Source organism: Anomaloglossus baeobatrachus, chromosome 10 (assembly GCF_048569485.1).
Source record: "Anomaloglossus baeobatrachus isolate aAnoBae1 chromosome 10, aAnoBae1.hap1, whole genome shotgun sequence".
Taxonomy (NCBI): Eukaryota; Metazoa; Chordata; class Amphibia; order Anura; family Aromobatidae; genus Anomaloglossus; species Anomaloglossus baeobatrachus.
Window position 1 is genome coordinate 18,404,488 of NC_134362.1, and position 12,558 is coordinate 18,417,045.

The following is a 12,558-nucleotide window of genomic DNA, read 5'->3' on the forward strand; positions in this document are numbered from 1 at the left end:
TCACGTATACTGCATGTTCTTGAATCTTGCATCAGCTTATTCTATCCATTGGTGCCTATGCTGCTGGAAGTTCAGCTGTGTAGAACCACCAATTGTTGACAACTATAGACTCTAATGTACTTGGACTTTCCTCGCTTTCCCTTCTCATTGGACTCGAGTCTAATCCCTGGTTGCTTTGTTATTATGCATACTGTATGTTCTTGTTTTTTGTCTCAGGTAATTAGATTCAAAGGTGCCTATGCTGCTGGAAGCTCAGGTCAGTAGATCCGACGATTGTTGAAAGTTATAGATTTTAACACATATGGACTTGGACTTTCTCTCCCCATTGGGCCTGAGACTAATACCTGGTTGCTTAGTTAGCAAGCATTCTACATATTCTTGATGTACTATTGTTTCTTGGCTCAGCTAATTAGATCCATATGTACCTATGCTGCTGGAAGCTCAGGTCAGTAGATCCTCCGATTGTTGAGTCTTATAGACTCTTAACACATATGGACTTGGACTTTCCCTTCTTTGCCCCCTCATTGAGGCCTGAGACTAATCCTTGCTTGCTTTGTTATCATGCCATACTGCATGTTCTTGATTCTTGTCTCAAATTATTAGATCCATAGGTGCCTATGCTGCTGGAAGTTCAGGTCACTACATCCACTAATTGTTGAGCGATATAGACTGGACTTGGACTTTCCCTACTCATGCGGCTAAAGAACATTCACAGGTTGCTTTGTTATTATCATACATACTATATGTTCTTGATTCTTGTCTCAGCTTATTAGATCCATAGGTGCCTATGCTGCTGGAAGTACAGTTCTGCAGGACCATCAATCGTTGATTGTTATAGATTTTAACACACGTGGACTTGGACTTTCCCTGCTTTCCTACCCCATTGGGCCGGAGAATAATCCCTGGTTACTTTATCATGCATTGATGTACTATATTATTTCTTGTCTCAGCTTATTAGATCCATAGGTGCCTATGCTGCTAGAAGTACAGTTCTGTAGAATCACCAATTGAGTTTTATAGCTGGAAAATTGGCTCTAACCCACATGGACTTAAACTACAATTGCCCGGTTAGGTTTGGGACTGGTTTCTGTTTGCAGTGTAATCATCGCAGAAGCAATGGGGGTCTTGATAGGGTCTTGATGTCATGGGCAGAAGGAGCCATGGAGACACAGATTGGAGACTGGTGCACCCCTGAAAATATATATTAGGTATGACCTCTCAGAGATCCACAGATTCATGGCCGGATATGCTTTAGAGTCTACAGTCAGTTTGGCGCTACCCAACCTGGTGGGAACATGGGCGCCTCTACAATCGAGATCCCCAATTCTGACACCAGTGGGGTAACTTGAAACCCCCCCCAACTATCTCATACGTTCCATGGGACATATTTATCAAGAGGTCCTGCTGGTCCTCGGAGGAAGGGTCCTGCATTGCTCCTAGACCCAGGACTCGAAATGTGTAACCAGCAAAAAAGGGGTGTAAAAGTGGCCGAGGAGGCGTGGAAATGGGGCGTAGAGGCAAACAAACAAGATGTGCCCCATTATGCCTATTGTCATGGGGCCTCTTACTTTATGGGGTTGGAAAATAAATGATGCCCACCCTTGTTGAGATGGTGAGGTTGCAAAATAAATGATGCCCACCCTTGCAAAGATGGCGAGGTTGCAAAATAAAAAGTGCCCACCCTTGCCAAGAAGGTGAAGTTGCAAAATAAATGGCGCCCACCCTTTTGGAGATGGTGAGGTTTCAAAATAAATGGCGCCCACCCTTGCCAAGATGGTGAGGTTACAAAATAAATGGCGCCCACCCTTACTGAGATGTTCAGGTTGCAAAATAAATGGTGCCCACCCTTACTGAGATGGTGAGGTTGCAAAATAAATGGCGCCCACCCTTGCCAAGATGGTGAGGTTGCAAAATAAATGGCGCCCACCCTTGCCGAGATGGTGAGGTTGCAAAATAAATGATGCCCACCCTTGCCGTGATGGTGAGGTTGCAAAATAAATGGCGCCCACCCTTCCTTAGATGGTGAGGTTGCAAAATAAATGGTGCAAACCCTTGCCGTGATGGTGAGGTTGCAAAATAAATGGCGCCCACCCTTTCCGAGTTGATGAGGTTGCAAAATAAATGGCGCCCAGCCTTGCAGAGATGGTGAGGTTGCAAACTACATGGCCCCCACCCTTGCAGAGATAGTGAAGTTGCAAAATAAGTGGCCCCCACCCTTGTTGAGATGGTGAGGTTGCAAAATAAATGGCGCCCACCCTTGCTGAGATGGTGAGGTTGCAGAATAAATGGCGCCCACCCTTGCAGAGATGGTGAGGTTGCAAAATAAATGGCGCCCACCCTTGCAGAGATGGTGAGGTTGCAAAATAAATGGACCCACCCTTGCAGAGATAGTAAAGTTGCAAAATAAATGGCCCCCACCCTTGTTGAGATGATGAGGTTGCAAAATAAATGGAGCCAACCCTTGCCGAGATGGTGCGGGATAGGGGTGCGGGATCCAAAGGGTCCTTTTGGCCCACATGAGAAAACCAATACTATTGAAGAACTATAAGAATCATGGTACCTGGTGGAGATTTTGGGTTGGGGTCCACAAGCTTTAGGCCACTGGTTGCCGATCTATTTGCCATCATGTCGCCCCCTGTAGGGAGGGCAGAGTATGGATTTAGGCATCCAGATACCAAAGAGGACAATTTTATTAGATTGTGCAAAGAAAATAGTTCTACAAAGAAGTTCTGGAGATGTGAGATCGGGTCCGCTGCCATCTGGTCCTACTTTCTGCTGGGCACTAAAGGAGGAATGCCGGCTATTAACCCCTCGCGGGGTGGAGGGTTTGGAGGCCCATAGACTTCCTGTGTCAGATTACTGCAGATCCCTGTGCTGCTCGGTCTGGGACTCGCAGTCTTGGGTTTTGGCTTTTTTTCTTCTGATGGGTGTGACGTTCCCTCCCAGTTATGACACAACGCACTTCAGTTCCTTTGAATCAGAATAATAAGCCCTTCAAAGTTACGAGCTCCTGTGCTGCGCGGTGGCCGGGGTTTGGGGGCTTCTGGTGAAAACTCATTTTAAAGTTTTTTTTTTTTAGGGGGGAGAATCCAAAAAAAAGAAAAAAAAATGACCAAAGCGCTGTGGATTTTCTGTTTCGGAATATTCTCCTGGATCGGGATATCCCAGGCTCAGATAGGTAAGAGTCCGATAATGATTGCACCCATCTGCAGCGTGCGCAAAAAAGCCAAATGTAGCAGAGCTGGACTTGTGCGATGTAGCAGAGCTGGACTTGTGCGATGTAGAAGAGCTGGACTTGTGTGATGTAGAAGAGCTGGACTTGTGCGATGTAGCAGAGCTGGACTTGTGCGATGTAGCAGAGCTGGACTTGTGCGATGTAGCAGAGCTGGACTTGTGCGATGTAGCAGAGCTGGACTTGTGCGATGTAGCAGAGCTGGACTTGTGCGATGTAGCACAGCTGGACTTGTGCGATGTAGCAGAGCTGGACTTGTGCGATGTAGCAGAGCTGGACTTGTGCGATGTAGCAGACTGGACTTGTGTGATGTAGCAGGCTGGACTTGTGCGATGTAGCAGAGCTGGACTTGTGCGATGTAGCAGAGCTGGACTTGTGCGATGTAGCAGAGCTGGACTTGTGCGATGTAGCAGAGCTGGACTTGTGTGATGTAGCAGGCTGGACTTGTGTGATGTAGCAGAGCCGGACTTGTGCGATGTAGCAGAGCCGGACTTGTGCGATGTAGCAGAGCTGGACTTGTGCGATGTAGCTGAGGTGAGTTTGTCGGCTACAGTTGATTTTTAGTAGAGTTGCGGTTTTTGGGTTTAGCAATGCCAGATGTGCCAGATTAGATCCAGCAGATTACTAGACATTGTAGGTTTCCTAAAATGTAGCAGAGCTGGACTTGTGCGATGTAGTAGAGCTGGACTTGTGTGATGTAGCAGAGCTGAGTTTGTCGGCTACAGTACATTTTTAGTAGAGTTGGGGTTTTTGGATGTAGCAAAGCCGGATGTGCCAGATTATATCCAGCAGATTACTAGACATTGTAGGCTTCCTAAGATGTAGCAGAGCTGGTTTGTAAGAATGTTAGACCTGGGTTCAGATGTAGTGGTGCTGAAGTTAGGGATTTTTTTTCTATCTGGATCACTTGAGTTGGGCTTGATAGATGTAGTAGAGAAGAGTTTGATATATGAGATTTCACTTTGTTAGATGTAGCAGAGCTGAGTTGATTGAATCTGCCATAGGTGGGCTGGTTACATGAGGTTGAGTTGGGCTTAAGAGATGTCAGACCTTGTCCTCTGGAAGAAGCAGAGCAGAGTTTATTAGAAACTCAAGAAACTCAGCTACATCTAATAAAGTTATACAGCACTATAGCAAATTCAACTCTGCTACATCTATAAGATGCAGGGAAGTGGAGCTGGTTGTTTGTATATATATGTGTATATATATATATATATATATACACACACACACACACCTTTAGAGGCGAGTCTGCTCGCTGCAGTGCTGTATAGCTTGGTATATTAGATGTAGCAGAGTTGGGTTTGCTATCTGTAGTGGAGCTGAGTTTGTTGCATGTAAAGGGCAGAGCTGGTTTGATGTAGTCGCGCTGAGTTTGTCATTTAGCTCAATTATTCCCAACATTTTTCTTGTAGCTTTACATAGGACTGCAATTCAACAGAGCACTTTATCATGATATGAAGCCTGAGCAGTTATACAAGTGACAAGCTCAGCTCTGCTACATCTGCAAGAACACAGAGCATCCAGCAGCCCCCGGAGAAGAGCTAAGGGTGGGGGGCTTGTATATAGATGCCTTCTGGGTCAAAGAATATGCAGGACAGAAGCTTCTTTCTTTCTTTTTTCTTTCTTTCTTGCTATCCTCTATCTTTATATCCCTCTCTTTCTTTTTCTTTCTTTCTCTTTCTTTCCTTTCTATCTAATTTCTTTCTTTCTTTCTTTCTTTCTTTCTATCCTTTCTTTTCTCTTTCTTTCTTTTTCTTTCTTCCATCCATCCTTTCTCTCTTTCTTTCTTCCTTTCTTGTTTCGTTCTTTCTTGCTATCCTTCTCTATCTTTATATCCCTCTCTTTCTTTTTCTTTCCTATCTATTTTTTTTCTTTCTTTTCATTCTGTCCTTCTTTCTTGCTATCCTTTCTTTTCTCTTTCTTTCTTCCATCCATCCATCCTTTCTCTCTTTCTTTCTTTCTTTCCTTCCTTCCTCAGGTTGTTCCATTATACCAGTAATTCCAGTAACACCATTCATTGCCTTATTGGGATTTTTTAGGCTTCATCCAGCGCAGTCTCTTTTGGATTCATGATTTACTGTTTCATGACCTTTGGGCAGAACCACAAGTCCCAGCAGCAAGAAACCCTCCAAGACAGTGATCTCTGATCTCCAGTACTGCAGACCCATAACTCTCAGCATTCGGTAGCATTATTGCTCTTTGACTTGTAACCACTACAACTCCCAGCATGCAATGCCAGCTTGTTTCTCTCCAGCTGTTGCACAACTACAACTCCCAGCAGCCGCCATACTGATGCTCTCCAGCTCTTGCGCTTTAGTCTGTTTTTCCTGGCAGCCACAGTATGGAGAGCACTATAGCAGAGGTGTCTTTACATGCTGGGACTTGTGGTTCTAACGTTTCACAGGGTGCAGCCAAGAAAATCCATGGCTTGTTAAGGTCTGCTGGGAGTTGTAGTTGTGCAAGAGCCGGGAGGAGAAGCTGCCAGGGCATGCTGGGAGTTGTAGTTGTGCAACAGTTGGGGAGCCACAGCTTGAAGTCTTCTGTCTTAGAGGAGGGCTGGGCATGCTGGTGCTGGTAGTTCTACCACACACTTTTCCTAGCTTAGATTTGCTGTGACTTGTAGTCCTACGACATCCAGTGCAGCAGATTGTATGGAAATATGCAGCTCCAGATTATAACAGCATTACAGGCATTCTGCACCCAGCATTGCACGGGATATATAATGCTGGGGGTTGTAGTCTGCAGCTGGAGAGGGCAGTGACGCTGCCTGTGACTTGTGGCCATTGTGTGGGTGGATCCACAGCTGCAGAGCATCGCATCATGCAGAGCATCGCACCGCAGACACGTGCTCCGAGCACCACATAGACAACACCGGGGGACATCTGCAGGGACAGTAAAGCAGATGCTCTATACAGGGCCACATACCAGCCCCCCATACAGGGGCCACATACCAGCCCCCCATACAGGGCCACATACCAGCCCCCCCCCATACAGGGGCCAAATACCAGCCCCCCATACAGGGGCCAAATACCAGCCCCCCATACAGGGGCCACATACCAGCCCCCCATACAGGGGCCACATACCAGCCCCCCATACAGGGGCCACATACCAGCCCCCCATACAGGGCCACATACCAGCCCCCCATACAGGGGCCACATACCAGCCCCCCATACAGGGCCACATACCAGCCCCCCCCCATACAGGGGCCACATACCAGCCCCCCCCCCCCCCATACAGGGGCCAAATACCAGCCCCCCCCCCCATACAGGGGCCAAATACCAGCCCCCCCATACAGGGGCCAAATACCAGCCCCCCCCCCCATACAGGGGCCAAATACCAGCCCCCCCATACAGGGGCCACATACCAGCCCCCCATACAGGGGCCACATACCAGCCCCCCCCCCATACAGGGGCCAAATACCAGCCCCCCCCCATACAGGGGCCAAATACCAGCCCCCCCATAAAGGGGCCAAATACCAGCCCCCTCAGTGCAGATACAGGGCTGTGGTCTCCAAGCTCCAGCGCCCCCCTCAACTCAGGAAAGAGGGGCAGCCCCAAACCTCGTGCTGAGCTTTATTTGTGTCCAGACAGAAAAATTCTCCTAATGAAGCCTGTTAGTGTTCCCACACAGTACGGTACTTCTTTCATGGTCCCCATAGTGCCCCCCAGGATATGCTGCCCCCCACAGTATGCTGCTCCTTCATAGCGCCCCCACAGTATGCTGCCCCCCACAGTATGCTGCTCCTTCATAGCGCTCCCACAGTATGCTGCCCCCCACAGTATGCTGCTCCTTCATAGCGCCCCCACAGTATGCTGCCCCCCACAGTATGCTGCTCCTTCATAGCGCCCCCACAGTATGCTGCCCCCCACAGTATGCTGCCCCCCACAGTATGCTGCTCCTTCATAGCGCCCCCACAGTATGCTGCCCCCCACAGTATGCTGCTCCTTCATAGCGCTCCCACAGTATGCTGCCCCCCACAGTATGCTGCTCCTTCATAGCGCCCCCACAGTATGCTGCCCCCCACAGTATGCTGCTCCTTCATAGCGCCCCCACAGTATGCTGCCCCCCACAGTATGCTGCCCCCCCACAGTATGCTGCTCCTTCATAGCGCCCCCACAGTATGCTGCCCCCCACAGTATGCTGCTCCTTCATAGTGCCCCCACAGTATGCTGCCCCCCACAGTATGCTGCTCCTTCATAGCGCCCCCACAGTATGCTGCCCCCCACAGTATGCTGCTCCTTCATAGCGCCCCCACAGTATGCTGCCCCCCACAGTATGCTGCTCCTTCATAGCGCCCCCACAGTATGCTGCCCCCCACAGTATGCTGCTCCTTCATAGCGCTCCCACAGTATGCTGCCCCCCACAGTATGCTGCTCCTTCATAGCGCTCCCACAGTATGCTGCCCCCCACAGTATGCTGCTCCTTCATAGCGCCCCCACAGTATGCTGCCCCCCACAGTATGCTGCTCCTTCATAGCGCTCCCACAGTATGCTGCCCCCCACAGTATGCTGCTCCTTCATAGCGCTCCCACAGTATGCTGCCCCCCACAGTATGCTGCTCCTTCATAGCGCCCCCACGGTATGATGCCCCCCATACTGCTCCCTATAGTATGATGCCCCTGCACTGTATCCAGCCCCCAGAGTGCCCCCCACAGTACTATGTCCCCCTACAGCGCCCCCACAGTATACTGCCTTCCAGAGTGCCCCCACAGTATGATGCCCCCTCACAGTGCACCTCAGTTTGATGCCCCCCAGAGTGCCTGCCAAAGTATGCTACCTCTTCACAGTGAGCCCCACAGTATGCTACCCCCCACAGTATGATGTCCCCACACAGTGCTCCCCACAGCATGATGCCCTCCAGAATATTATGCCCTTCCCAGAGTTCCCCCCACAGTGTCCAAACAGTATGCTATCCTCCAGAGTGCCCCCCACAGTATGCTGCCCCCCAGAATGCCCTCCTCAGTATAATGCCCCCTCACATTTTTCTCCAAAGTATGATGCCCCCATCGTGTGATGTCCACTCACAGTATAATGCCGCCAGAGTACTCCTCATAGTATGATGCCCCCACAGTATCATGCCTTACACAGTATGCTGCCCCCCCACAAGCACTCCAGTTACCAGCATTCTTGCTCCTCCGTCTCTGCTGCCAAATCATGGGACCCAAGACTGTCTCTGACCTGAAGGTCTCTACATAGACAGAATGGTGGAGCAGAGTTATGATGGCTCCCTGCACCACCATTATATCAGTCTGAAGTCTGGACACATCCCTGACGTCTCAGGACACTGCCCAAATTTGTGACTTTCCTTCTGGATCCAGAACAGTTGGGAGCTATGCCTGTAGCTGTCCAGCCTTTGTAAAACTACAACCCCCAGCATGCACCACAACCCCCAGCATGCACCACAACGCCCAGCATGCACCACAACGCCCAGCATGCACCACAACGCCCAGCATGCACCACAACGCCCAGCATGCACCACAACGCCACGCATGGGACCCCCATAAACGTACTGTACTATCATAAAGGGGATTATCCTGGGAGCGAATGTTGTAGTTTATGGCATAAATATCCTATAACTTTCTGAGCAGGTGCCATATAGTGCACCCCATTAATAGGAACATACCGGGGTGCAGCTGAACCTCGGCCCCTCTCTGCCACGTTATTAGATGGCACATGGTGGCGAGGGGCATTTTACACTGAGATCCTCAACCTCATCACCATACTTGGGAAAATTTTGGAAATAGGAGAGCCCTGTTTTTGTGGGGGCCACCGACATCTCTCTGAATGCCGCGCTCCCAGGTATTAGACGGAACCTCGGGGTCCACATGCACATTCGACTGCGGGTTTTGTGGTGCTCCCATGTGTCACTTTCTGGGTCCAGATCTTTACTGACGCTTTTCTTGACGAGCGATGTGCTGTACATTTACTGACGAGCGATGTGCTGTACATTTACTGACGAGCGATGTGCTGTACATTTACTGACGAGCGATGTGCTGTACATTTACTGACGAGCGATGTGCTGTACATTTACTGACGAGCGATGTACTGTACATTTACTGACGAGCGATGTACTGTACATTTACTGACGAGCGATGTGCTGTATGTATATTTACTGACGAGCGATGTGCTGTACATTTACTGACGAGCGATGTGTTGTACATTTACTGACGAGCGATGTGCTGTACATTTACTGACGAGCGATGTACTGTATATTTACTGACGAGCGATGTGCTGTATGTACATTTACTGACGAGCGATGTGCTGTATGTATATTTACTGACGAGCGATGTGCTGTACATTTACTGACGAGCGATGTGTTGTACATTTACTGACGAGCGATGTGCTGTACATTTACTGACGAGCGATGTACTGTATATTTACTGACGAGCGATGTGCTGTATGTACATTTACTGACGAGCGATGTGCTGTACATTTACTGACGAGCAATGTGCTGTACATTTACTGACGAGCAATGTGCTGTACATTTACTGACGAGCAATGTGCTGTACATTTACTGACGAGCAATGTGCTGTACATTTACTGACGAGCAATGTGCTGTACATTTACTGACGAGCAATGTGCTGTACATTTACTGACGAGCAATGTGCTGTACATTTACTGACGAGCAATGTGCTGTACATTTACTGACGAGCAATGTGCTGTACATTTACTGACGAGCGATGTACTGTATATTTACTGACGAGCGATGTGCTGTATGTACATTTACTGACGAGCGATGTGCTGTACATTTACTGACGAGCGATGTGCTGTACATTTACTGACGAGCGATGTGCTGTACATTTACTGACGAGCGATGTGCTGTATATATATTTACTGACAAGCTATGAGATGTACATTTACTGACGGATCAGAAAACTTCAGAAAAGGAACTTTGTCTATGACTCAAAGGCCAAAAAAATTGAGCAGAACAAGAATAGAAAAACAGCAGATGGCCCCCGATGCCCAGGAGAGCAAGACCCCAAAAAATGATCGCTGCTGCCCCTCTAGAGCTGCGCTGGGAGGAATGTGAGGAATGAAATGAAACCAATATCAAATAACAAAGGACCTGGGGGGGACATTAGGGGCGACCATTTGGGGCCGATCTGTCATCTCCTCCACATCTCTGCTTCCTGGTGCCATTCATGAAATATTGGACCAGCAGCAGAATGAGGAGGGGCGAGGGTGAAGGATGAGGGGTGTGATGCAAGGGATGAAGGGCAAGGGTGAGGGACGAGGAGTGAGGGGCAAGGGATGAGTGGTGTCGAACAAGGGCTGAGGGGTAAGGGCAAAAGACAAGGGTAAGGGCGAGAGAAGAGGGAAAGGGTGAGGGATGAGAGGCGTGGAGCAAAGGATGAAGGGCGAGGGTGAGGGACGAGGAGTGAGGGGCAAGGGATGAGTGGTGTGGAACAAGGGCTGAGGGGCAAGGGCAAGAGATGAGGGGCGAGGGTGAGGGGCAAGGGATGAGGGACGTGGAGCAAGGTATGAAGGGTGAGGGATGAGTGGTGTGGAACAAGGGCTGAGGGGCAAGGGCAAAAGACAAGGGTAAAGGCGAGAGAAGAGGGCAAGGGTGAGGGATGAGGGGCGTGGAGCAAGGGATGAAGGGTGAGGGACGAGGAGTGAGGGGCAAAGTCAAGGGACAAGAGGCAAGGGATGAGGGGCATGGAGCAAGGGATGAAGGGTGAGGGACGAGGAGTGAGGGGCAAAGTCAAGGGACAAGAGGCAAGGGATGAGGGGCATGGAGCAAGGGATGAAGGGTGAGGGACGAGGAGTGAGGGGCTAGGGCAAGGAATGAGGGTGTGGAACAAGCGCTGAGGGGCAAGGGCGAAAGACAAGGGGCAAGGGTGAGAGATGAGGGGCGAGGGTGAGGGGCATGCAGCAAGGGATGAAGGGCAAGGACGTGGGATAAGGGATGAGGGGTGGGGGCCATGGCAAAGTACTAGGGACAAGTGCAAGGTACTAGGGGCTAGGGATGAGGGGTTAGGGATGAGGGCAAGGTACTAGGGGCTAGGGATGAGGCGCTAGGGCTGAGGGTGAGGTACTAGGGGGGAGGGATGAGGCGCTAGGGCTGAGGTACTAGGGATGAGGGAGGAGGACCAGGTACTAGGGGTGAGGGGTGAGGGTGAGGGAGGAGGGCAAGGCACCAGGTGTGAGGATTAGGGGCATAGGATGAGAGCGAGGTATTAGGATTGAGGGATGAAGGGTAAGGGCGTGAGGCAAGAGGCAGTGGTGAGGGGCAAGGTACAAGAGGCATTAACAAGTGGCAAGGGACGATGGGCAAGGTTGAGGAGCGAGAGGAAAGTCGCGAGGGGCAAAGGCAAGGGATGAGGGCAAGGGCGCCTCAGAGGAAGGATCGCAGTGAACACTTTTACAACTTTAGCATTTTCATAAGCTCTCTGCTGCAGGAGAGAAGGCGCTTGCGTTTTCATCCAGCGTACGTCACACAGCTGAGGGTTTGCTACAATTGCATCCTGTTGATAAAATCCTCTAAGAACAGAACGTATCACGATCTGCTGTCCTGACAGTTTGTTACAATGTATCAGTGTGAGGTGTGTCTTGTTGGATACATTGTAGCAAATTCTCAGCTGTGAGATATATTGGGTCCAGGGTCAGTCCTAGGGTTTTCTGGGGTCGCCCTCTTCTGCACTGAAGGTGAGCGGTGCCGATGGCGGTCGGCCCGAGTCGTGTGGTCGTAACATCAGACACACAAGGCAGCTTTTTCCTAGAAATAGCGCCTCCTCTGTCCGTGGCGGTGTCTGGTACTGCAGTTCAGCTACATTGCATTGTACAGAGCAGAATATGGCGTCTTACGGTCTCAGCGCTGGATGCACAGGGTTAGTGGGGGGTTAGTGGGGGGTTAGTGGGGGGTTAGTGGGGGGTTAGTGGGGGCCCAGGGGCCTGGAAGGAACAGACTCCTATTGTAATGGGTAGAGGTAAATTTCAGGAATCAATTACTCGCCCCCTAGTCAGCTCCTCAGAGATGAAGCACATGGCCGGGACGTGAAGGAGGTGATGGAGATATGTATTAATAATGGCGCTGATGTAGCAGAGCTGAGTGCGTTCTCTAACTGTCTGGCTGTCAGGGCATGCTGGGAGTTGTAGTTCTACACCAGATGGGTAGTGAAAAGGTCAATGTCGTCCGGGCAGCTCCTACTGGGACCAGTGCACCCTGGACTCGCCCTCATCACCTTGTCTTTCCTACGCGCTGTACCTCATCCTGTCCTGCGGAGGCGCCATACTGTGCTTTAGTGGCATCACTATTTGGGCACCATATGACGGTACTATTTATCCAGAGTACGGAGGCTTTATAGAATATGGCACTGCAGC

General features: G+C 50.1%; 1 protein-coding gene across 1 annotated transcript in view; it reads left to right on the plus strand.

Moving 5' to 3' along the window:
* Nucleotides 1-2,972: 2,972 nt before the first annotated feature.
* Nucleotides 2,973-12,558, plus strand: part of CD44 (CD44 molecule (IN blood group)) — a 57,760-nt gene continuing 48,174 nt past the window's right edge. The window contains exon 1 of the mRNA XM_075326325.1: nt 2,973-3,178. Within this exon, the coding sequence (XP_075182440.1) occupies nt 3,109-3,178 (70 nt within the window). The 5' untranslated portion in view covers nt 2,973-3,108. The remainder of the gene's footprint in view (nt 3,179-12,558) is intronic.